The following is a 27639-nucleotide window of genomic DNA, read 5'->3' as shown; positions in this document are numbered from 1 at the left end:
GATATAAAATATTTATTTTACAGCATGATTTGTCCTGGCAAAAAGAGCATTCTCCTCATTTTTAGGTTTGACCACGTAAACCGGTGATCTTGTCGATTACTTTACATTGAACAAAGGATTCTGTTCCAAACAACTTACACTAAAAGACCTAATAATATTACAATGCATAATAACAAATACAATATGTAAGATATTCAAGAATATTGTTCTTTTGAGAGCTGCATTCTAATAGTCCTGTAAAACTTAATGTGATACAGTCATATATTCATGTGATAATCCTATGCGAGATTGGCAGTAAATGCTACAAGTTACCACTAGAAGCAACTACTCAGTTACAGTTTAAAAATGGAACATTAAAAGTTTGTAAAAGTCGCTGAAAAGTTACTCCAGCTTCAGTGCCACCATATACAGTACGTCCCTTTATCACAAAGAGCAAGTTATAAGATGTTGTTTTTAAAACTTACAAATATCTCACATTCTAATCATAGAAACATATAGCAGAAATACAAAGACACCATCTGTGTGGAAAACGATAGATGGCAGAACAGTATACAAATGTTTGCAAAACATTGCTCCCTTTTTCCAAGGATGAGTTCACGCATGAGACAAAGTAATGTTAAGAAAAACACAGGTTGTTTTATTTACCTTGGCTCCATATTGAAGCTAAAATAGTATTCTATACCTAACATTACAATCAGCATTCTTGCCTTTGACTCTCTAAGCAAAAGCTCTGAAACTTACATTTGGGAGCCACAAGGAAATTGGAAAACACCTTAGATGGGAAACTCCACATTTACTCATCCAGAAAATCAAGTGAGTTTTGTGCGTACACAATTTCCTTGTTTCACTCTGACTTGTGCACTGTTACTGAAGCTGAAAATCAGATACCAAAACCAGTTACACAGCAGCCTGCTATACGATTTGATTCCCTTGTATGCACTTGTTGCATTTATGTGTCTGTGCCGTCTACATCCTAAATCATCATTTGTTCCATGATTGGATTGAATCAGAACTAAGTCCAGCTACATAGTTCAAAAGCACATACAATCCAAGAAAAGTGTGTCTCATCCTGCTAAGAGTGAAATAGTAAAGCGGTAAGCTGGCATTATCACTCCTGGATTGTTGCGATGTCACTTGCCAGCGGATTTCGGGCACGGCAACACAATAATATTTGGCACTCCAACTTTCTGCAGCATTTTGGAAAACGGATGCTGCCAACACTTCCTCTGAGAAAAATATTCCCAACAGGACGTCCCATTTGTTCAAGGTTCTTCCTGCCTTCCGAAAGAGACTTACGAAGACTTACGAAGATAAGTAAGCAAGCAAATGATATCCTGCAGTAATCGAATAATAAACAGCGCTGTCCTGAGCGTGTGCTTTTACAGCGTAAAAGAGCTTTGTTTTGGGGCGTAGTTCATACTTTGGGAAAAGGGAGGGTTTTTGTCAGAGCCGGGGGATCCGGGAATGGACCCCCCTGCCTGAAGTGAGTCCCTAAAGGGGGAAGGTGGAGTGAGCAGAGTGAGCTTACTATGTGCCAGATCTTCCTCCACACCTTCCTCCTCCTCTTCTTGTGTGGCACTCTCACACAGAAACCCTTGAATGAGGTCAAAAGCTTCCAATTCTGAACCTTCCTCAGGGAACGCCTCTCCTTGCAGGGGAAGAGGCAGTTGATTGGTGGACGATTTATAGGTGACAGGGCTCAACTTGTTGCCTGTGCCGATTACAAATTGGTCAAAATCAGGAACTGTAGAGCTCAGAGTGTCCACCGGCCTCCCTTGAGGACAATCAGTGCTGTGGTCTATTAAATTAGGAGGGGAATAGGAAGGTGGTAGCCCTCCCTCGTGGGTTGTAGGAGGTTGGGGACCCCCATCGTGCCCCTCGCTGAGGTTGTAGAGATCCTTGTTGTCGGGGTGAGAGCCATTGGGGGCTGTGTTGAGACCAGCATCATATTCAGACTCGGGGGGTTGTGAGGCATTAGTTAGGGGTCGTATGACCGCCGTCTGACTCTGGCCGACTGCTTGCCTCCTCACATGCACAGACAGTCTGTGGAACACACTCGACCCCCTCCCCTGGGGTCTGGCACCTGATTCAGACCATGACACAGACTTTCCATTAGGACTATGAATGAAACAGAGACCCAACGTTATTCCCACGAAGACACGCCAGAATGCGACACACAGAGACAGAGAAGAACATCACAGAAAAAATGATCATTATGCATGTCATCATTCATACAGTTCATACAATTATCAGCCATAAAACTCTCATGATTAGGGTTAGCACACAATGTGTAACTCAACATTGTTAATTCATGAAGCGTTTGACAGAGATCCCTCAAACATGCCAAGTGCGTATCTCATAATGACCTGCTTACAGAGCATTATGAAAGCCACGATGGCTCATTCTCTGCCATTCCTTCTCTGCACTTCTCTGCTTTAACTGTATGTCATGCAGTATGAATAAGGGATTCATGGAATTCCCCTCAGTTTCAGATCAACATGGCATTTGCTGTCCACTCTTAGTGTAATTAAGTTAACTGGACAGTAAGGCCTCAGAGCTGAAATCTGTGTCAGAATCAAGGGGCGTTCACACTGACAGAGATTTGTTCTGGCAAAGTGACTGGAAGTCATTTGTTTTTAACGAGGGTGGGCAGATTTTGGTGTGCCTGGTGATGTATCAAAATAGAGAAAAGTTTATGTTTATGCAAATGAGAGCAAGAATAAACTTTATGCAAACCAGTTACATACAGTGATTACCAATGGTAGAAAAATGTATGCAAAAGTTTAGGTTTATGCAAAAGATCGTTGACTTGATGAGGCGTCAACATTTAGAGTATTTCAAGTATATGCAAATATACAGTGACTCAATGCAGCAGCTACCAATAGGAGTGAAGTTTATGCAAATGAGCTGTGATTGATGTGAAGAATACTATTGATTTGTCAAGATATGAAAAGTTAAATTTTATGCAAATGAGAAGGGACTCAATGTGTCAACTACCAATGAGAGTTGATTTTATAAAAACGTTTCCGTTTATGCAAATATGGAGCAAATCAATGTAGTAACCAGTGAATACCAAAAGGAGTTAAGTTTATGCAGACATTTACTAATAAGTACATTTAGTACAAACAATTAGTTAGTTGACATGGCGAGTACTAAAGAGGGAAAATTGCTACAAAAGTTTGCATTTAGGACATCCAGTAACAAGTCAAAGTTGAGAGTAGGTTATGCTTATGCAGATGAGCAGCACTGAGCCTGTTTCATTCATAATCGTTTATCATGTTTACAACGCACTATGACTTGCTGTAATCTACAGACATAGAGTACTTTATGTTTATTTTTATTGTTATAAAGTTACTTTTTAGCAGCCAGATTGCTCATTAAAATCTTAATTTTGCCTGGAATACATCTAATTTGTGATCAGATTTTCTAAAGCCCACCCATCAACGTTGAAGCATCCAGCAGTAACAATCGCTATCAGTGTGAATGGGGCTTTAGAAGGGAACTGGATATGGGAGCTACAGCCTATACAAGAACTGGGTTACATTTTCTGGGTTAAAGTTTTAGTCAGGAAAAGGTTTGACATGGGGGAGGAGGCACACTGAAAAGTGGGTTAATACTGAGGAGGAGAGAGGTACTAAGTGGATGGGTAGTCTGATGAAAATTAGGTTTTGGACGAGGATTCAGCACAGATAGAGGACGACTGATAGTGTCTGGCTCTAGCTACATACATACTCTTGGTTTGCAGCAGGTAGAAAAACATGGGAGAGACAACTCAAATACACACACATGCTAGAAAGAACACTTTCAGAGCTATCGCTGCAGTCCAACTTGGCGTGCTTCTGAGAAAGAAATACTATTATTTTATTTCCATCCGTTTCATAGCCTGTATGTGCATTTAGCTGATATTTCAGAAATGTGACTCAAACCTATTATTATCTGTCACTCACTTGGTGCTGCCGGTCGCGTTGTTGTTCTTCTTCTTCCTGCGAAACATGTTGAGGATGCTGTTGCTCTGGCAAGGAGCCACCTTCCCGTCACCCACGTGCATACGAACCACATCTGAGGTCGTAAAGGCGCTGCGTACGTTGCGCTCGGGCTTGGCGATGATGATGTACATCTTGGGTGTGAACATGCAGCTCAGTGCTACAGTAACACTGAGACTGACGGAGAAGGAGGTGGTGATGATCTTGTAGTTGGAGCCGAAGTAGATGGGCACAAAAGCCAGCCAGATAATGCAGGTGGTGTACATGGTGAACGCAATGTACTTGGCTTCGTTGAAGTTGGCAGGCACATTGCGGGTCTTGAAGGCGTAGTAGGTGCAGCTCATGATGAGCAGGCCGTTGTAACCCAACGGAGCCACTACGCCCAAGTTACTCGTGTTACAGATGAGGTACACCTCCCTGATGCTGGGGTAGCTCTTCACTGGCTCGGGGGGTTCCAGCACGATCAGTGTAACCTCCACGGCCAGCTGGAGACTAATCAGGATGAATGCCATTACCACCTGCGCCCAGGCGCTCATGAAGCGGGGCTTACGTGTGCAGATTTTCTTCTTGCTGCCAGCCAGGATTCGTGCAATGCGGTTGGTTTTGGTAACCAGGGCGGAATAGCACATGGAAGACGACAAGCCCACTAGAAGGCGCTGAAGGTAACAGGAGATCACAGTGGGACGTGCGATTAGAGTGAAGGGACATATGTAGCCAAGGAAGATACCCGCCAGGATGATGTAGCAAAGCTCACGACTGGAGGACTTCACCACCGGCGTGTCACGGTACTGGATGAAGATGAAGGTGACGAATAGAGTTACCAGGATTCCGAGGCAGGAGAACACCACTGCGATAATTGACTCCACGCTGCTCCACTCCAGGTACTTAAGTGGGAGAGGCTTGCATTCTGGAATAAATCAAGCAGACGGGAAGTCAAGATGGATGGAAAATAAATCAAGAAAAGGCCAAAACAAATACAGAATTTAAGGACTGTCGGACTTCTGGATCTGCCAATCTTCTTGGAAAAGATTGCATTGTGTCGTCATGTGGTGTATGTGCTATGTGTGTACTCATGAGTTTTAATGCCTTAACAGTTTTAAAGATCAGTGGAATTTAAAAGTATGCAAATCTAAATAAAAAAAACATGTTGGTATCATATGGTATTGAAAAATTTTGATACAAATTCCCAGTATTTTTAAGTATTAAGTTAAAATGGAATTATGGTGTAACCATTTTTGCATTACACCTGGAATACCTATAAATGTACTTTTGAAGCTTGTAAATATATTTTTCAAGGTAAATTGGTCAAAAACTTTTAACAAATATTGCAAATGCAGATTATTATTTTTTTTTAAATAATAATAACCAGTGAAGCAGTAATGATGCTTCTTTCTTCATAATGATATTAGGAAAAATAAAAAGGTCTTTTTAGGTCATTGAACTATTTGTATACTACCACTGAAAAGTTTTTTTTAAAGACATTAATTTATACAGCAAGGATGCATTAAATTGATTAAAAGGTTTTAAAGACTTTCACATTATTTACAAATTAATTCTAATAAATGCTGTTCTTTTGAACCTTATGTATACAGGTTGCACAAAAATATAAAGTTTACAACTTTGATAATAAAATTCAGCTTTGCCATTATTTTAAAACTTTTTTTTTAATATACAAAAATTGGAAACTGCGATAATACTTAAAAATATTACTGTATTTTTTAATTAAATAAATTCAGCCTTGGGCATAAGAGACGTCTTTCATAAAACATTTTTTAAAAAAAACTTCCTGACCTCAAACTTTCCAATAGTGGTGAATGAATTTAATTTTTAGAATATTTTAGTGCTGTCAAACAATTAATCGTGATTAAACACATCCGAAATAAAAGTTTTTATTTACATAATATATGTATGTGTATTTTGTATATTTATTATGTGTTTATAAATACACACATTTTATCTTTTTTAAATATTTACATGTATATACATTTATATATTTATATTCTTATATTATAAATAAATATTTAATATGTAAATGTAACATATTTTTCTTAAATATTTACATGCGTGAGCTTGTATTTATATACACATAATAAATATGCACAATACACACACATATATTATTTAAACAAAAACTTTTATTTTGGATTTAATTAATCACGATTTTTCATCTGACAGCACTAATATATATGTATATGTGTGTGTATTATTACTATTTATTTTAAAAATGAATAGAAGAACATCACATCATTGACCCTTAAGCTTCATATGCCCTACTTTTGTGTGTATTTCATTCTATGGATTCTGAACACTCTCTTTATGACAAAGCCTTCTATATATTGTTGAAGGGTCTCTTTCTCACAATCGCTATGACAGAGCTTTTTCTCTATCTCAGATCGGTCTGTCTCTCTGGTAATCAGAATTCCCTGTTGCTGCTCAGGTTCCTTGGCGAAACTGTTGAGCCTGACACACGGCTGCTGGGTACTAATGGGATTCCAGCCTCACTGTTATCCAGCTCTGCTCGCTGCTGCAAAATAACACGCACCCCACAGCCCATAGGGATAGAAAGTGTTGGGTAAGGAGGATGCTAAGGGCATAGAGAGGAGAGGAGCCTAAAGGAGATACAGCAATCATAGTTTGATTTGAGCTATTCTCAATGAAATACTGGTCTAGGTTTTTAAATGAAGACCTATTTTAATAGATGTGTAGATAATTAGGAGGCTGAACGAAATCTAAACAAAGTCTCTTACCTGCCAGTTCATCATCAGGCCACCAGCCAAGGTCACAAGCTCTGCATGTGAACTCATCTTGAACGTATTCATTATCTTTACATGTAGTGCAGATCCAGCAACAACTCACTTCTCCTTTACGGATCACCTAGAGTCAGAAAACACCAGTATTTTTTTTTACTTTGATGCCCACTATGGTAGTACTTCACAATTCAAGTTTTATTAGTTCAAATCAGTTAATACATCTCACAACAACTAACAATGTACATATGTATTTATATTAGTATTTGTATATACTTTATATATATATATTTCAAAAAGTGTAACTTCATATAGTCATTACATTTTAATGTTTTTGTTTTTTTTATGATTAGAGCTTTCAGCTCATGAAATTAAAAAATCCAGTATCTCAAAATATTAGAATATTTACATTTAAGCTTCATTAAATATCCATCCCTACAGAATAAATTCTGTGTATCTCTTATTCTTTGAAACCACCGTAATGGGTAAGACTGCTGACTTGGCACTCACTGACACCCTCCACAAAGAGGTTAAGTCACAGAAGGTAATTACTGAAAGGGGTGACTGTTCGCAGAGTGCTGTATCAAAGCATATTTAATGCTGAATTGACTGGAATTAAGAAACTTGGTAGGAAAAGTTGCACAAGCAACAGGGATGACCGCAAGCTTTAGAATACTGTCAAGCAAAGCTGATTTGTACACTTTAGAAAATGACAAGGAGCGGACTGAAGCTGGAGTCAGTGAATTTTTTTTGACCTTAGGAAATATTGTAATATTTTGAGATACTTGATTTTTTACTTTCATTAGCAATAAGCTCTAATCATCAAAATGGAATAAAATTTTAACACACACACACACACACACACACACACATATATATATATATATATATATATATATATATATATACACACACACACACATAGTTAGGTCCATATATATGTGAACACATGCACAATTTTTATTACTTTAGCTGTTGACAAAAACATATTCAAGTTGCAGTTATTTAATGAATATGGGTTTTAACTGCACACTCTGAGCTTTTGAATTTGAGGGTATTCTCATCACAACTGGAGGAAAGGTTAAGGAATTACAGCTCTTTAATATGTACTTTTTCAAGGGACCATATTAAGTAATTGGACGGTTGACTTTTCATGGACAGATGTGGGCTATTCCTTCGTTATTTCTACTTCAATTAAGCAGGTAAAAAGTCTTGAGTTAATTCTAGCGTGCTATTTCCATTTGGAAGCTGTTGTTGTGAAACCCATATTGTGCAGTTAAAGGAACTCCCCATGCAAAAACAAAACAAATCCATCAGAGAGATTGACATTTCACTTGTTATAGACAAAACTAATGTCAGAAAGACACACAAACAAACAATAACTAAAGTCAGCTGCCGTAAATGTCTGGCAAAGCAACACAAAAGAGGAAACCCAGTCTCTGGTGATGTCCATGAGGGTCAGACTTTAGGCAGTCATTGCCTGCAAAGGTTTCTTAACAAAATATCAAAAAACTAACATTTTATTTATTATTATATTTATTTTTCCAATTACATCTGAGCCCCTGAAAATGGTGCAACTGTGTATATTTTATGCTATATTAACACTTAAAGTTTGCACTTCATTTTCATCTTGATTGTTTCTGGTGCCACACAGAGTCAAAATTATGAAAATTGTGTCAGTGTCCAAATATATATGGACCTAACTGTATATAACTGAAATACAATACACACGATGGTTATACTACATACAGACCTTGATCTGTCCCTTAGAACACGGTTCGCTGCAGACGGATCGAACCATTTCAGTGCGGTTCGCCATGAGTTTATAATCACTGATGCTCAGGAGACCTTCATGCCACGACCCCACTTTAATATAATCATAGCGGCCCAGCTCCTCCACATACTGAAGATTCATAATATCATACCTTAGAGAAAAGAAAAAGAGAGTGGGGGTAATGATATGGGTGAATGAAAAAAAGAGAAAGAAAAAGAGCAAGTCTGCCATAATAAGTAGCTCAGTGCTGCTGAAGCCTCGGGACTAGTAAGAGGCAGAGTTCACACTTTTACCATGTCCACACATCCAAGTCTCTCAACTTCACATCCTCCACCTGGGATATGAATCCACAACCTCCTGAGTGCTCAGTCCACTCATCCATACTAGCTTACAGATGAGGCAAAGTGTCGCAAGCTCACACATGTACACAAGGCAATGGCTGTCTTGGCAGTGGTGGAGGTGCCATCTTTTGTTCGTGTATAGCCAGGGTGACAGGAGCTGACAGCATCAAGGTATTGGAGTGGAGAGGACTGAAACATCTCCTTGAGACAGGCAATCTGTTCCACTCCAGGTCTATTACCATCTGATATGCACCTTTTTGCATGTGTTGGCAAGGGTGCCAAATCTAACCAGAGAGGGTGCGTGATCAATTGTTGCCTTAGAGAACAGGTATTCATAATGTTCAATGTCACACTGGCCATTCAGGTACAAACTGTCATATTGACATTAAACTAAGCTCTGTTTTAAAACCTAATCAGCTGACTAGATACACTTGCAGTTTTCTTCCGCTCATTGAAATGCCTCATCTGGAATGCTCTACACAGACAGCAATTCAACACACAATTGTGTGTGTGATGTTTAAGGTGGCCACAGGTCCTCTTTTTTGGACATGTTATTTGACATGTTATATGGGATTTGTAAATGGCCAAAAATGTCAGGATTTTGCCTTTGTTATATATTTGCTGAAGGTAAGGAATAAAAAATAGTGTGCAGGCATTGTACTGTACATAATTGAATTTATGAGGACTGTAGAGAACATGTCAATAGGAAATCAAAGTCAAAACTTAGTCCAAAGTCATAATCCTAGTCAGGACCAGGAAAAAAAAGGACATATGGTCACCCTAGTGATGTTAACATGTTTCTAAGCTTACAGTGTAATAATCCAAGCATAAAACTACACACAGTAATGGGATTTACTCTGAACTATAAATAAATTGGTTTTAGCTGGTTTGTATTACAGTGGTTTTGGGCACATTTCAAGTGGTCAGAGTAAAATGCCAGTTGACCGTCGAGGTAAATCAGCTAAAAACCAGTTTAGTCAGGCTGGGAGACCACCTTAAAACTATTTCTAGCAAAGTAGGTAGAGGCTGGTTTATTTTTGCTTTGTTTTCAGCAGGGCTGACTGGTTCGGAACTATCTACTTTGCAACGTAGCAACTGCACATTCAACAGTTTTTGACATTAGCATGTTGATAAGCTAACAGCATGATTCATACAAAACAGATTTAGAATAAAATGGTCCTTTTTTATATGCACTGAACAATTTTAGTGACCTTTTCAGTGTTTCAATTAAATTAGTATATTTATAATCAATATATAGTATATCAGTATATTTCACATTTTCACCACAATTTGCTTTATTTTTATAAACATTTCTGGGATTAACTACTCCACAAATGTCACACCTGTGTGTGAGGTTAAAACTGAGTATCTAAGGAGAAAAGCATTATTAATTAGTCTACCCTTGCCTCCATATATAGCTTACTACAATAGAACTAAAATAGAACTCTAGTACTAGTACATACAAAGAATTCTTGTAATTTACCTCCCAGGTGAGTCTCCATTTACATCAAAGTAGATTTCCTCCCCAGACACGCCGGAAAAGGAGGTCTTCAGTAGATAGTCCAACAGCTTACTGCCGTCAATGGGATCCATTGCCTCACACAAGCCAACATGGTCTTGGCACAGCTCTTTATGCATATCATGAAGACCATGAGCCATCGCATAAATCGCATTGATCACGAAGCCCATCTTGCTGTCCTGGACATAGTTGTCTTTCAAGCTCTCATTTCCTGTCAGGAAAAGATTTCAAACCAATGTGAGTAAAATTAAAGTAAGGACTATAGTTGTATTTGTGTCACTCTGCCTCCATCCTTACAGGATTTGTGTTTTATATGCATTTATCTATTGAATTTGATGGCAATTTAGCTAATAAAAAATTTGGATGCTGAACGAATTAAATTGCCCTGAAAGACTAAGTACAGCCAGAGGCTCTTTGCTTTCAAAATATAATCCAATATATTTGCAAATTTCTGATTATTAGTGACTAAAGGCAGAATGTCACTTTATCTTAACGTAATATATAATTGTATGCCCCTAATATTAAAATATGATCACATTTAACACACTGAAGAAACTGAATAAAGGGAAGAGAGTCCTGTTGGCAGACTGGCAAACTACATGCTTTCGTCGAATTTCATATCTTAGAACTGGCAAGCCACTGGACAAAAGCCATATTTCATAAGCCAACTGATTGAAAAGCCATTCCAGTGCTACATATACATTGAGAGATCAGAAGCAAAAAAGTAAATCATAGATTAATTAAATATAATTATAAGTTAAATGCAGTTCCTGGAACTGCACAAGCTGTGCACGGCAAAAAAAAAATACATTTCTTAATCAGTATTTTTGTCTTGTTTTCCCAGTAAAAATTCCTTAAAACATCCATCCTTCAATCAAAATTAAATCACATGAAAAAAAAATTAAAATGCACTAAATGTGGTTATTTTGCTCTTAAAACGAGAAAAAAAGAGAGACTAATTGGACTAATTGGATAAGGAAATCAGTTTAATGTTTTAATATATATATATATATATATATATATATATATATATATATATATTTAATGTTTTTATATATATATATATATATATATATATATATATATATATATATATATATATATATATATATATATATATATATATATATTAAAACATTAAACTGATTTCCTTATCCAATTAGTCTCTCTTTTTTTCTCGTTTTAAGAGCAAAATAACCACATTTAGTGCATTTTTGCATAAAACAAAAACAAATTTGGCAACGGGGTAAGATTTTAGTCCTTTTTATTGTAATTAAATTCAAGTAGTTTTGCTTCTCGAGTACATTTGTTTTGATTTAAGGATGTGTAGACAGATATTTATGCTTGAAAAAAGACAAAAATATTGATTCAGAAAGTGATCTGAGTGACTGACTAAATCAACCAGGTGAAGTCTTCACTCTCACACACATGCAGGCAGTGTGGGTTCCTCATTACACTGTGATTGTGTCTTGTCTTTGCACATTCACACGGTTTCTCACACACACTTTGTGACAGCTTAGTTCTTCTTGCGCAACAAGCTTCTCTTGTGCTCTCAGTGCCATCAAGCCTACCTTACAAGCAGCACAGAAAAGCTGGACTGATGTCTTGTTTTGGCAGCATACTGTCTGACTTTGCTTGACTTTTAGGCTAAATGGAAGACTTGTAGAGATACAGCTTATCAAAATTTTACGATCGATATCAATCTGATGCCTTTCCAAACCCATGGTCAGAATACAACCATAAAATATGAGAAAAAGAACAGCCTTCATACCAGTCTTTCCAATAAATGTTCATAAAATTTGTTCAGGATAAGTATATTTCATAGAGGGTCTACAGCTTTTTATAATGACGATGAAACTAGCCGATGTTTTTCTGTCACTGTTTCATTTCCCATCTTCAACTGTATGCAATACCTCTCTGAATTGCACATCATCTTCATAACTGAGAATAGCTCTGCCAATCGAAGCAGCCAAACACAGTCCAACCTATTGTGCTGTCTGTTGCTATAGTGAAGTGCTTCTTCAGTGCAGGTATCATAACATCATAATGTCTTTCATCAACTCTCACTTACCACCACGAGGGTCTTTCAGAAGAAGAAAACAATAACAAACTATAAGCTCTTGCCACGTAATAAAAACAATCAAAAACTAACCTACATTACTACACAGATTGATCCAAGATTATATTTGCTTTTGTGTACAATGATATTCAGCTATATTTCTATGTGGACAGGCAAAGAGAACAATTGTTAGAAAAGCACAAAAGATGAGGGGGCACAATTCAGTTTACCTATATCACCTTTAAAAGCGCCGACCAGAGGATAATTACATGAAAAAAAATATACAGAGTTACCATTAATAATTCAGTAGAATATCATGCACATAATATATTCCTAAAAACAGATTAATTCAATCAGACAGACATCAGTTATGCAAAATAACATACTGCCAAACTGACAATATATCATGAAAATGAAATATATCTACTTGTTCTTCTTTATTTTATTTTAAACTAATATGAAATGTTACTGATAGCACATTGATATCATTCGAACAGCTTCTAGATCTTTGTTTACCTGTGCAGATCTTTTGGTAGTTGTGGTTCTCTTGGGGATGACCGGGAATGCGGCATTGGAAGCGGTACTGCCAGAACTCAGCAAACCATGGGTTCCTCGTGTTGGTGTCCAAACGCAGCTTTAGAAAGTAGTCATTAAATGACTGAACTTCTTCCGTTTGCAACTTCATTGTGATCCCAGCATCTGCTTCCTGCTCATATCCTTCTACCACCTCATCGCGATCTGCCCAGCCATCGCTTCAAAAACAGAGTGAGAACATAACATGTCAGATGATGAGGAATTTGTGTCATAAAGATCTGGCTTCCTTGTATAAACACAGCTTTCATACAAATGAGAATCAGTTTCGCTTAAATCACCCGTGGGCACCAAAGCATGTTAGCTTTGGGCTGTGAGTGCTTTTGTTTCGCTGATATAATGTAATCCTGGAAGTAAACCGAACAGTTTAGAACAAATTTCTGAACAAATAACTTCTTAAAAAAATGACAAAAAAATTATTACTTGAATGCTGGTGTCTTATGTTTTCATTTTTATTTTCAAGTCATTTTTCACTTGAACTGTTATGTTGCACTTATACATGTATTTATAATATAAAGAAATTAATGTAAAATGTAAAATACAAGCATTTTTACTATTGACTGCTTACTTTTATACCTTCATTTTCTTTCTTTCCTCTTTCTCCACTCACATATTTCTCACAGTCAGCATTTTTGGCTTATTATGTTTTGTTATTCAGTTACTGTAAGTATGGCATAAATCCATTTCCTCATCATTCTCTGCTTGCCTAACTTCACTTCTTCAGTGCACAGCAGCGGTATTGTGGTATCATAGAGCGAATTAGACAAAATTACCTTTAGAGGCTTCGACCTAAAATACATCTCCCTAAACAGCTTTGCACCCCACAGTAGAGTGGAAAATGGCAGAGATTAGATAGAGCAGAGCTCTACAGAGAGTTTTATTACCTCTATGAATAATGAATGAGCTGAAGCTTAGGTAGAGATTCACTGTGCTGCTATGATAGGCAGATATGGCAGTGTCCTGAGGCTGAAGACAGGCTAACTAGAGCAGCGATGGCACATACTGTAGGAGGACAGGAGCTGTTTGATTCCATCACGGCTCAATCCATCCCTTATTCTCCGTTTAGATTAATCTCAACATGTTCACCTTCACCGCATCATTTTCAATTTTTCTCTAAAAAAAATATTAGGCAGAGCAATGTTTTTAGCATTTTTTTTTTTCATTTTATGAGTTTTATGAACACCGGTACAGTATAGAGCGATTTCTTTTTTTCTTTTCTTTTAACTAGATTTTTCAACAGCTAGCTCTTTAATGAATGCATACAACTGCTTAAGAGCAAAGACAGAAATAAAGAAATTAAAAAGACAGTCACTGAGTGTCCTCAAAAAAAAAAGTTCTAGAGAGAGGACCAAATGTGCCAGAGCACCTTAGATCTTTGATGTAAATCATAAGTTAATTTTTCCAGTGGTAAAAGAGTAGTCATAATAATAATAATAAATTTTTTGGCCAAGTATATACAAAATTCAATACACATTCTTTATCACAGTCAAGACACAGACCTGCTGTACAATTTAAAAGGTATACCTTCGAAGACGATACAAAAGTCTTTCTAATAATCTTTAGAATAATTCTGTGAATCTCATTCCAGTACATTTTGATTTTGTCACAATCCCAAAATACATGCCAATGTCTACCTTACATTTAAAGCATAGGCGAGAACAATTGGGGGTTAGATAAGTCCCGTGAATGGATATATCTATAATTTTGTTTGTTAACTGAAATTTAAGCACTTTTGGGAAAGCTATTTGAAGAGACGGATAGCCACACCTCATCACTAAAACGAGACCCTAAGTCTTTTCCCCATATCAACCTTAAAGAGTCATAGATTGAAGAACCAACATTAGGGAGCATTGTATATAATTCAGAGATCCTCTTATCAAGAATAAATGAGGAAAAGCTGTTTTTCTATTTCAGTAAGATCCAGTTGTATATCTCCTTCTTTACTGGGCAGATTAAATTAATGTCTTTACTCCTAAAATGATCTTATTTGGCCGTCATCAAATAAATTAGCAAACTCCAACTCTCCTCATGACCTCCAAGTCAAAAGGTCAATATTCTGTAGTATGGGAGTAAGAAGATCAGTATTGAGCACAATTTGAGACTAAAGAGACAACTTATTGGCAATGAATAAATATTTCCTTCCACACCAAAAAACTTTTTGTTACAGTCGAAATAATAGTCAGATGTTACTTTTTTTTTTTTTTTTTTTTTTTACATTATGAATAAATGGTAGCAAGCATAACAGTCTAGCAAAACATCTTGTGTATTCAATCGGTCGGGACCCAGTGTGAATCAAATTTGTAAATAAACCAACTTAACATTTGCTTAATTTGGTGCAAACCGAAAATACAATTGAAAACTGGGTAGTGAAACCCCACTTAATTCCTTTGGTTTCATAAAAACTGAAAGTTTAAGTCTGGGTTTCTTGTGGTTCCAAATAAACCATGAAATTGATGAATTAACCCTTTTAAAAAAAGTTCGTTTTTAAGTAGCATGGTAGATTTTGGAATAGGAAGTTTAATCTCGGAAGGAAATTTATTCTTAAAACATTGACCCTGCAAAAAGGAATAATAAAAAAAGAATTTGGAAAAATCGACCAATCTGATCAATTCTGATTAATTTTCATGATTAAATAGAGATTACTGACTTTAAGGAAGTCTTCCAAATTAGGAATAATACTAATTTTCAAATACTGAAGGAAAGAAAGTGCTAGACGACAGGTTGATTTTAAGATGGCTTTGGAAGAAGCATGCATATACAAAGCATATTTCTAAAGGATTAGCTGACACTGAAAAATAGAATATTGGCTGCTGAAAACTTTAGTCATCACAGAAAATAAATTACATTTTTATAAAATAGAATAATATTTCATGATATTTCTGTTTTTACTGTATTTTAAATCAAAGGAACGCAGCTTTGGTAAGAATAAGAGATTTCTTTCAAAAACATCAAAAAAATCTTACCACAAACTTTTGAATGGTGGTATATCTTTATATTGTAAATGTATATTGCACACTGTCATATAATATAAACAAGAAGTCAGCTAATAGGTTATCAAATGCATCACAGTAATAGTTTATATTTCATTTTGACTGAAAAAATGACTCAGTTCAGTGAGAGAGTCAGTTGTCAAACTCGAGGTTGTTTAGTAATTATTTTCAAGTGTCTCATAAAAAAAAACACTCATAAAAAAAAAACTGGTTCATAAGAGTCATTTGTTCAAATCAAACATCCCTGCGTGTGCTGTGTATTTGTTGTTGTGTGCAGGACACGCTGAAGATCTTAAGATTTAATTAACTAACCTCACTTGATAAAACAGCATATGCATGCAGACAATATTGAGCAACGGTGACTAGATGCTCTGCTTTTTTGGTCCTCCCCCCTTTTCTTTTCCTATCGTACGTTCTTTCATTACTCAAATCCAGTATAATGTGCATGTGTGCTCTGGTTGACTGTAGCTCGATCCTCTCTTGAGAACTGAGTAAGACAGTGCAGGCTTAGGCTGAGGGCCATTAAAACTCATCCAGAAGCCTTTACTAATTCATGGTGCTCCAGTTAGCAGCAGCTTGGCTCTGTGTTTCACAAGCAACATTGCTGCTGCGAGCCCCTATCACGCCTGCTCTCGCTCGCCCCACACCAGCTTTCATCTGCCTCTATTATTCTCTCTCTCTCTCTCTTTCTCTCTCTCTCTCTCCATCTTACATTCACATGCACACATGATGAGTCTCTGTCATGTCCTCTCTGCATGTCCTTTTCTCCCCTTCTGGACACCCTAAATCAGTCCATTTATACCCCAAACCTTTCAATGTCAAACTCTTTTTAATATTCTTTGAATTCACATGGGACAAAACTTGAAAACTTGAGTGGAGACATGAAGTAAACATTGTAGAATCAACCTCTTAAACATTACAACAGCAGTCTGAGCACAAACAGATGTGCTTGAAGTCCTATGGGACGTGGTATAATAGAGTTCCAATGAGAGGGCTGCTGGGATGCCTGCAGGCTTTCCTCACTCTAATGTAGTTTCGCTGTAGCTGTTTGAACCTTAAAGACTTGAAAGTGACCTCAGAACGCCTGTGAAGCACAGCACAAGACTGGCAGGTCAACACAAACCGGTTTATATCTCCAGCTTCTCAGAGTCTATATAACGTTAATGCTGATTCACACCAGCTACCTTGCTTTCTAGGGTTGTTTTTGTACCAAAATCACACTGTGTTTTTTCTCTCCCTTCTTACAGTTCCACCCCAAGTTTTAGTCTAATGAGCTGATTTTACAGCCAAATGTGGGAACTTCCCATATGCAGAGATTTAGAAAACCTGTTAAAGTCAGTCTTTTTCACTCTCTGCTCGCCCTCATGACTAATAAATCTTTTAATACGCTCAAAATGGAGGGCTAATGAGAAAGAGATGTTTCCTGAGAATTAGCCTCCGCGGGGCTTTACAAGAGAGCTTCTCTTACAAAACCGCAATATCCACAAATGATAACTTCTACAAGGAGGTCACAGGCAATCATGCACTACTGAATGCAGTGAAGAATGCTGAATCCAATTCTCCACATTACTTGAGGAGAAAATAACCTCAGAAGAAAAGCTATTTGGAGAGTTCAAGCGCACCTATGAGTAAATGACCTACTTAAAAACAAACGTGGGAAAGAATTATGCTAAAGCCATAAGGCAAGTTTAGAACATGAAACCATAAAGGGTTATACAAGAAGCAAAAGTGAAGCCAGGACCGAGCTCAATATTTAATTTTTTTGATGATAAAATATACTGATTTTGGAAATCAGATAAAATGAGGTCAAGCACTTTAAGTGAGTTGACCATTAGCAATGGTTCCTTTTCCAATTTGATGAATGGAATTTAAATGATTTATTGAGAATTTAAAACAAATAATAAATTACAGGAAATGTAATTCTTGTTTAACTTCTGTTTTAATAGTTATGCATTTTAGAAATAGTATTTAATTTTTTATTTCTACAAACAATCTATCTATCTATCTATCTATATATCTATATATATATCTCACAGCTGTGTTGAGCATTGAAAATTATGATGATGATGATATTAATAATAGATAATGTTTTTTGAACAACAAATCAACATTATGATCTCTCAAGGATCATGTGATCATATTACTGGATAATAAATGAATATGTAATAATTAATAGATTTGAATGTAATATATTTAACAGACTGTAAAAATTGTATATGTAACAGGTCAAGGTTATAATAATTACATAAATAGTATATGTAATATATATATTTTTAAAATACCAACACTTAAAGTGAAAACAAAATTTTCTTTAAAAAATTTTAACTAGTGAACTTTAATTTGGAGAAAGAGAAAAAGGGGGAGTGACTTTATTGCACCAGAGGTGTGCCACTTTCCTCACAGCTGATTGGTCCAGAACATAACCTTCCCCAGTGATAAATAGCTACTGCTAAAAACTGAGCCATTTTCACACTGCTTAAAATCTGGGCTTGGTAAATACTAAACTGAAACATACCATACCATACCACCCCATGGTACAGGCCCCTGGTGAATGGGACACATTGATAAGATTACTAATTTCTATCCATGAAGAGACACGTCTCAAAAACAGTGACAAGATGACAGCTGATTATAGAAAATAAATCCGCAATATTCTCACAGGATGAGCAGAGCTGAGATGCAGCGTGATGCTAATTAAAGAGAGAGGGCTTCTCGGGGACCCTCAAGTTGCAAGGGGAAACCTAAAAGATGTACAATAATAACACAAAAATGTGTATATACTGTACTAATTAATATATTACCTACCAAGTGAAAGTATATAAATATAAATAATTGTGAGAATATATATTCACCAAATATGTAAGCAACCACCTAAACAACCTTGCAACTACAGCATTGTTCAAACAACCACTCAGAATACTAATAAACTACCCGCATTAGTCTATCATCGTGGTGCGAGTTTTGCAGATGAAAAAGCTCAGATTCTCTTTTCTTTTCTGTTCTTTTAACTGAATGTGTAATAAGAGGCAAGAAGGAGTTCTTGGAGGAAAGCGCAAAAGGATTATTGGGACTGGGAACACAGAAGGCACTAGGGGAGGAGAGAGAGTGCTGCCGTTTAAACATTTAATTTGGCTTCCTGACAGTGCTTGAGACACAGCTGAAATACTGAGGAGCTGGTGTTGTTTTTCTGTCCTGAGAGCAATAATATGTGCCTATGAAAATATCTCTGGGGCACATGCTATATGGGACTCTAAATAAGGAGTAAAACATATAGTGTGAATGAGCAATGATCATTAAGAGGCAGGAGCAAACATAATACTCGGTTTAGCCTAACAACTTCTGGTGAATCCAATGAGTTAAGCTTTTAAAAGAAGCTACCCGTGAGACTTGAGGATGTTGATTAGAAATTACAACGTCAATGTTTTTTCTGCTGCTGTGTAAAATTACATAGTCTGTTTTCGGGCTGGCTATAGGAATAAACTATGCAGAGGAGAAGAACACCTGGACCTCATCCTCTTTTTCACAGAAGAGCTCTCCAAACACACACTCTCTCTTTTTCATAATCACTCTCTCTATGTCTACCTCAGATACACATCATCAACTTGTCTTGGCTTGAAGGCTCAGACTTAGATTATCATGACAATGCAAGACATGTTTTAATGAATAAATCTCCATTAGTTCCCAAAAGCGGTTTTGCTGTCTGTCTCTCCTACTCTCTCCTTTCCTCTCAAACATGTACGGATAAAAAAACACACATGTTCACTTCTATTACCCAGCTGGAAACTGAATGAGACAGGGTCATGCAAATACGAAAATAGATGAAAATCCAGACTCCAGACACAATGTTTTGACCTAGAAAGTCTGTTAGCTGAATATGATGGCCTGTCTGTGATCGTACGTGGGTGGGCTATAGATGTTGCCTTGATATAGATTAAACAAGATAGCTGCTACAATTCATTTCCAGATCTTCAAGTCTGCAAGGATTCCGTCCCAGAATATTATCCAGTGTTGCTCTGATTTTGCTGTCAGACAGTTTGACTGATCGGATAATAGCCTTTGTAAACCAAACCCAGAACTGTGCAGAAAGTGTGTTTGATTGTATAATGATAACTTAAAAAACTGGTTACCGATTAGACTGTCCACTTTGAAATATCTGAGGGGTCTTGTATCATCATAAAGGGGTTTCTTTAGTGATAAAGACTAGCTGATAGAACATTATTCAGCTTAATTATTCAGCAAACGAATTTGCCGGATATTAGGGAAACATCGAACTGCTTGACCAATTGACCAAACTGACCACATGCCACAGCTGACTAATTAAAAGTATTCTCAAGAATAAGTATCAAATAAAGTATACAATAAAGAATACAATATTTTATAGGGGCTAATGGGGACAAGTATCTGTTTAGTATCTTATTGTAGTATTTATTATTTTTTTAATTAGCTTTTATTTTTATGTTTTCAGATTTAATTTTAATTTTAGTAATTTTATTATGTGCTTTTGCCATTTTTATTATAAATTTTATATATATTTCTATCTAGCTTAACGTTTTTTTTATTTTTTTTCAGTTCAGTTCAACTATTTCGGCAAGGTAAAAATTTTATTTTGTTTTTGTTTTTTTTTCTACAGTTTTTCATCTAATATTTATACTTATCTTATTTCAGCTTTTAGTATTAGTTAATAATACTATAAAATAGTCCCCATATTTGATTCTGCTCCCCTTCTATCTACTCTATATTATCCTGATACGAAAACACTAAACATATGGCACATTTTTAAGTAATTGCATGATGCATTTACTGTTGGGGGACCAAGGATCATCTTTTGTTGTCTACTGGTTATTTGGCATCAGAAACATTTCCTGAGAGGCTGTGAGATTGAATATTTAATACCCAGCCCACAGCCTTTTCCCATCCCTATCTGAAAACAAGTGACCACCCTCTCTGGCACACGCACACCAAACATAAACTCAAACACTCACACCACACAAGACAGAGGCAGCAGGCAGTTTCCAGGGATTTGTGAGCCAGCTACTGAATCACAAATTATTCATTAGTGGTGAAAAGTGTGAAAAGCGCCTCTGTTCACAATGTCCATATTTAATCTCATCTGGTTTCCCTGGAAACTTGTGTATTCGGCAGCAACACTTTTATTTCCAAGCATTCCAATGTATGCTCTTCATTCGCCTTAATATGAAACACATACATAGGCAATTAAAGCAACATATCAAATGTACTAATAATTATTCATGGTGCTAGAATCACATTTGCTTATTTTGCACACAATATGCAAAAGCATCAAAGATGATTCAGTTGTAATAAAACCATGAGCAAGACAGTGTGGGTGTCATTTTGACTTCTTTGCCCTCTGTGTCTCTTCCAAAGCTTGCCATTTATTCCTCCGACATGAACGAATATGATCAAATTATTTCTAAGCATTGTGAGTGATGTGGTCTCTCCTGCCCTGAAACGGAATCGTTTTCAGCCTTACCTTCCAATTAGCTGGAACTCTCCAGAAACTTCACGGCGCCGCATGGCCATCAGCAGGCCACGGACAGTCATTCCTTCACAAAAGCAGACAACCACGCGGGCTTTGGGCAGACGCTCCCGCAGTTTCTTAAGCAGCCGGTCAAAGTGCTTTTCTCCAGCATTACTGTATATCTTATCAGAGTGGGCGATACATAGACCCTCCTCTGCGGCCAACTCCTTAAAGGCCTCCATGCCACTCTCTCCATAGTTACCTGTGTTCAGACACAAAATGTAGGACGGTTAATAAAGGATAAGCTAAAACTCATATGAAACTAGTGCAGCTTTAATCAAAGTCACAGAATGGAGAATGGATTACCGCTACTGATCCAACACCTGTCAGACCAGTCAGAGCCCTGGATAAGACATGGATGATAGTTGACTATGGAGGACACAAAATGAAAGGCAGACAGGCAACTGAAAAACATGAAATGGAGAAATGGTCACCATTTTGGATACAAATGGCGTCATACAGTTAGAATGAAAACACAAAATAATAAAAAACAAATATATGAATCTCATGTAAGTGTGATCATGTGATGCCAAAGCCATAATAATTTAAGGACACAATGACAGTCAAATGTTGTTTTGGACCCCACTGATTTCAATTGTATTTACAAAACAGCTCTTCAAAAACATCAATATTAGGGTGGCAGAATTTTTGTTGTTGTTGGGTGAACTACCTCTTTAAGTAGCTCATATCCCTCTCATATTTCACAGCCACACGTTTATTTATTATTTAAATAGCCGAAGCATTAAATACCTTCAGAGTGATTCAAGACCTGATCACCCCGTCTGGGTTTATTTTGCGGTAAGGACCGGCTGACTAAACATTATCCTTTAATTATATTCCACAGGCATTGTACTGTAACTAGACAAGTAGGACACCAATAATACTTTGTGGTGCTCTTGAGAATTACTGCAAATTACCATAATGGGTCACTTGAACACACTGTGTCCTTTTCAAAATATTGTATGAACCAGAAACGGGTCCGTACAAAAGCTGCAGGCTCGCTTAAAACATCTTCCGTTCCATCTTACTGTACGTCTGGGGTGCCAGGCGAAATTTACATCTTATTGTGCAGGCAGCAGAGGTCACTGCTTTTGACTGTGCTCAGGATAAGAACAGTGCTACAGTCTGATCAGTAAAGATGAGTGGTGTGTGGTCACTGATGACTGTCTGGAGGTCAGTCTCTGTAGTGTGGGGGTGCCGGGAACAATTTGAGCACATTCACAGTTCCGTGGCTCTCTAACAATTCCTTTTTACTCTGTTTCTCTCTTTCTTTAGGTTGTTTGGAACAACTGTATTTGCGGGTTTAGGTTTCATTCTTTGTCGCTTCCTTTTTCTCGTTCTCTTTACCTGCCCTAAAACCCTATTTTTTCAAAAACATGTATTTGGTATAGAAGGACACACGGCACCAGTGTTGTTATTGTTAACTAGCTAAACTGAAACTAAAACTATTAAAAAATGTTTTTGGTAATTAAAATAAAGCAGACATAAAATACTACATAAATGTTGATGATTAATGAATATCGTAGAACAAACTATATATATATATTTATATATATATATATGATATCATTTTAGCCTTCCTGCTTAGAATCATGAAATTATTTGGAGAAAACAATCAAAACAAAACAAGACAAAAAAGCCAAACAAATTATCTTTGTCACTTTATGTCTTTGTTAGAGTATGTGGACCTACTTTGAGACAAAAATAATAAAAAATATACAAATGTTCTACAAATGAGAGGTACCAAAAGCAGAGTGTTAAATAAACCATTTTAATCTAATACTAAAAGTTCACTGCTCTGTTGTTTTGGTGATAACTAACTAGTGTGCCAACTTGGCTGGCTTTAGAGGGATTTTTGGTACTGTTTTAGCTGCTCACACTGGGAGATCAGCCAAACCAGCTGAAGACCACGCTGGATGACCATCTTAAACCAGTTAAAAGCAGCAAAAAACCTTTTATTTTTGACATTTTAGCCGGATTTGTTTGTTTTTTTATGTTGTTTATTGATGTTTTTTTAGATAAAGCTTGTTTCAAAATGGTTACTGTTTAACATGGAATTCAGGCAGATACATTTGTATTTGGCTGAGTAATTAATGTAATCGACGATATCTGCTGTTACTTCGAGCAAGAGGCATAATTGTCCAAGACAGTTGCTGATGTTGTGTTTATGAGTCCACAGTTCCTGCCTGATAAACCATTACAGGCAATTCTGAGAGGGAAAAATCATCTTACTAATTATTTATCACCAAAATAAAAGAACAGTGAACTTAGAATTAGCATTATACGGTATTGTTTATTCATATCTATCTAAGGGTGCCTCTTTACTTTAGTAAATAGGATATTCTGATTTTAACAAATGCTTTTTAGAAGTTGGTAGATATGAAATATGAAAACAAGTAGGGCATTACTAATAAAATTGTAACTTAGCAGCAGTTACATTGTATTTTATTCACTGAAGTATGCTAACAGTAACCTAAAGAGTCTATAAACCAAGCTTGATCTTATTTCCTTTAAATTCCATCAGCTAGTGGAACAGAATTAAAACACTAAAAATAAAAAAGTGATGTGGCCCATGAGGACATAAATCATCACAATTGTGGTTTAACAGACAAGCTTTCCACCTCTGGACATTTTATAAACAAATCACCAACTGAATTGAAAGTGATACACACAACAGTGCTGGAGGGAGCAACAAAAAAAATGTGTGTGTGTTATGACCGAGAAAGGCAGAATACATTATTATCCTCATTTTGTATGGAGAAACTGACTGAGTCATTAGAGCATGCTTCCATATGCAAATAATAAAAGCTCTTTGGTCCACTTGCACTAGAACTAATGGGAGTGCATTACCATTTAGGTACATTTAAAGAGTGGTGCACTCATTATCTTCAAATACAGATTTTCCAATTGTTTTTACTTAATTAAAAATGTTAACACTTAAATCCTGTGGGTTATACATTCACGCTTGTATATTTAAAGTCAGACTTACACAACCTAATCTAATTTTGTCCACCTGTAGTCAAAGTAAGGGAAACTAGAGACTATAACATGGAGTCTAATCAATTAGAAAACAACTACAATGGCGAAATCCACTCATACCAGCACCCTCCTACAGTGATAGCAGAAGTTGTAAGATTCTACATGCCTATACCCTGTATATACTGTATATAAGTTGTGCTGGGGTAATTAATGACAGAATTGTTTAATTTTGGGAGGACTGTCACTTTACGGAACACAATTTAAAATGGCAATGTTTTCCCATTTACAATTCATTAAGTAACTGTTTTTCCTTGGCATTACTTTACACAATTTTGAGATAAGTTAAATATTTGTAAACTACTTTGAGTAACAGACTTTTTTTTAAGTGTAATACCGAACACAAAAGCTCTAAAACACTCCTCTTCTTTATCAAGACTCCAGCTTAAATTAATTGACTACACATTTAAGGGATAATTTGTAGATTTCTAAACTATACAACAATTTAACCAAACAAATATTACAGATGTTTGAGTTAATGAACCAAAATGAGTTACAAACCTCAGTGAAACCTGTATGGCATAAGTCGTTTAGAAAAGTTGTTTAAATGTCCCATAATTAAAAGAAGAAGAAGAAGAAGAAGAAGAAGAAGAAGAAAGAGAAGAACAATGAGAACGACAGGTTCCTGACAGTGACTTACCCTCCGTGTGAACCGCAGATACGTAAGTCCAGTTATAATGTTTGACAATGTCGAGCATGGCGCGCGCCTGCAGCGTGTCAGAGGGCACGACACGGAGGAAGTATTTGAAGAGAGTTTTGTCGCTCAGGTCTATACTGGTGGCCGAATAAGCGATCTGAGGGATGTTAAACAGCTGGAGGAGATTCTGCACCTGGATGGCCACCGAGCTGGAGCCTGGACCTATGACTCCAGCGATGGGCTTCTTGCTAGGAGGAGGCTGGTTGGAAGGGGTTCCGTCGATGCACCACTTAGATCCATCTTTGTCGTCCCGAATAGAGATGAGGGAGTCTCGGATGAACTCGATGCTCTGCTCTAGCGCCACGGAAGAGTGCCAGCACGAGTCCCGGATCTCGCAGCCCAGGGTGATGTTGGGCAGCAGGTTCTGATCGGCGTTAATACGGTCCAGCGTATAGAACATCGCTTCCACTCGCTGGATGCCGTACTGCTCCCGCACGTCTCCGCATTTTCTGTCGGCCACACGCTCGGCGGATGGCTGGTGGTGCACGGAGAACAGCGCACCGATGATCACGTCGCCATCCATGCGGGCGACAGACCGGGCCGCCGCGCGCTGCACCGCCGAACGCTTGTATATGTTCCCAAGCGCATGAGAGGATAGTGTCGGTAGAAACAGACACAGGAAAAGTGGAAAGTGTCCGCACGAGACCCAGGGCATCTTCAAGCGTTTCATGTTTAACATTGTGTGACGGGCATAGCTTGCGAGCTGCTCGTGCCAGCGGTGTTCGTTTTTCTGCAGTCAAAGATTTAATCAAGGGACCATGATGCGCACGCGAGACCACGTGAATGCGCCCTGACACCTGTCGAGAAAACATAACACAGAGTTAGTTAGAGAAGACAAGTGTATATATTATAAAAAGCGTTTTAAAGACATGCATCCATTAAAAGTCAATGCAACCTATGGAGAAACAGTGTATCGTTTAACACCCATGAAGTAGAGGAGTGATGTAACAGGGTTAGTTGTACCAATTTACCCAATTAAAAATGAGCTATGTGGGTGAAATCACTCTGACCACCAGTCCAAAAGCTGAGATTACAGTTGTAAGACTCAGTAAAACATAAAAGATGTTAGGATTGGTCTAGAATTTAAGTGTAACTGATGACAAGTGGTATCAGCTGTTTTTTTTATAATCTAATCAATAAATCCACACCCTTTTCTAAAAAGGTTTGTAAAACTTTCCCATTTATTTCTTCCAAAAAGAGTGCACAAAATGAGAATGAGCATATAGGCCACAAAGTTTCGTAACTAATATGCTTTTAGCTAATGCTTGATGCATTTTTCAGTTTTTAATTATAGGCCTACTATTTCAAATGATATGGGGTGGGGTGGCATAACAATTATTTTGAACGAGCACATTTGATCACCACATTACAACATTTTTAATGCTTTCAGTTGTTAGAGCTCACCTAGTGGGGCAATTTGTAACAACAGCACCTTTTATAACCCTTCTGGCATACATAGATTAAGAATAAGCGGTATATTTACGAACTAATTTTAATAGAAGACAAAGGAATATTATTTTAAAGTTTGAGACTCATAGCGTAAAACACAAAGTTCAAATCAAAATACGTAATAGGCGCCGGTCTCTGTTAGCTGACACTTCAGAAGCTTATGTGAACTACGAAGACAAACTCACGTCATTTTTCATTCTCTGCTATATAATTATCGAACGAAAGACTCACTAGTCGAAGAAACGTGTAATTTCAGAATGAGCTTCATTCCCAAGTTTTGTTGGGGAGGTCGTCGTTTTCACGTCCTTGCAGGGGCGATTTCAGCACCGCGGACAGCGCAGACAGCCGGATGATGGACAGTCAATGAAACTAAAACGTGCCTATGTAGTCAAAGCACAACTACTAGATGCAGTGTGTTTGCACACAGAACCCCATACTGTGTGTCCTCTTAAACCCCAATGCGAATATAGGTAAATTGCGCTCCTCTCACTAACAGCTTAATCTAAGTATAAAATCAGGTAAGAGAGAAAACAGAAACCTAAAATTAATTATTGTGCGGTATGATGCTTAACAGCAAATACAAATGTCTTATACTATACATTCAAAATCGTTTCTACGCTTCTTCTATCGTTTCCATTCATCATTTATAAGCATCAATGGTTTAATCGATTGCACTCAATGACAAATGAGCGATAATTACAAGCAATGCCTCCTGTACTCATATCGACTGACATGGTCGTACATCTGTCTGTACCTGCAGTTACCAAGAATACAAACAACAATGGAACATCTGCACAGGAATTCGATCTTTACGCACCTGAGTCAATGAGACATCGCTTCACCTCCTTCTGAGACAGCTGCTGCACTGATGATATACTTCAGTTCTCAGTGTGCAGACCAGCCAGAGGAGCACG

The 27639-nt window shown here is 37.1% G+C and overlaps 1 protein-coding gene across 3 annotated transcripts; it reads right to left on the bottom strand.

Annotated features, from left to right (window-relative positions):
• On the bottom strand, positions 1-27639 carry LOC113120926 (metabotropic glutamate receptor 1-like). Of its 3 annotated transcripts, none has more exons than XM_026291077.1 (10): positions 27543-27639; positions 25220-26073; positions 21496-21745; positions 12940-13175; positions 12654-12662; positions 10329-10575; positions 8484-8655; positions 6731-6857; positions 3948-4890; positions 1-2118 (listed from the first exon to the last, which is right to left on the bottom strand). In XM_026291077.1, exons 2-10 carry the CDS (start codon positions 25953-25955, stop codon positions 1380-1382), a joined length of 3459 nt encoding a protein of 1152 aa, XP_026146862.1. In that variant the 5' UTR covers positions 25956-26073; positions 27543-27639; the 3' UTR covers positions 1-1379. The 3 variants fall into 3 exon arrangements, with proteins under 3 accessions (XP_026146862.1, XP_026146863.1, XP_026146864.1); XM_026291079.1 differs by having other exon boundaries at positions 1868-2083; XM_026291078.1 differs by lacking the exon at positions 12654-12662.

The sequence above is a fragment of the Carassius auratus genome, chromosome 20 (genome assembly GCF_003368295.1).
Source record: "Carassius auratus strain Wakin chromosome 20, ASM336829v1, whole genome shotgun sequence".
Lineage (NCBI taxonomy): Eukaryota > Metazoa > Chordata > Actinopteri > Cypriniformes > Cyprinidae > Carassius > Carassius auratus.
Note: the sequence above shows the minus strand (reverse complement) of the source record. Positions and strands in the feature narration are given on the sequence as shown.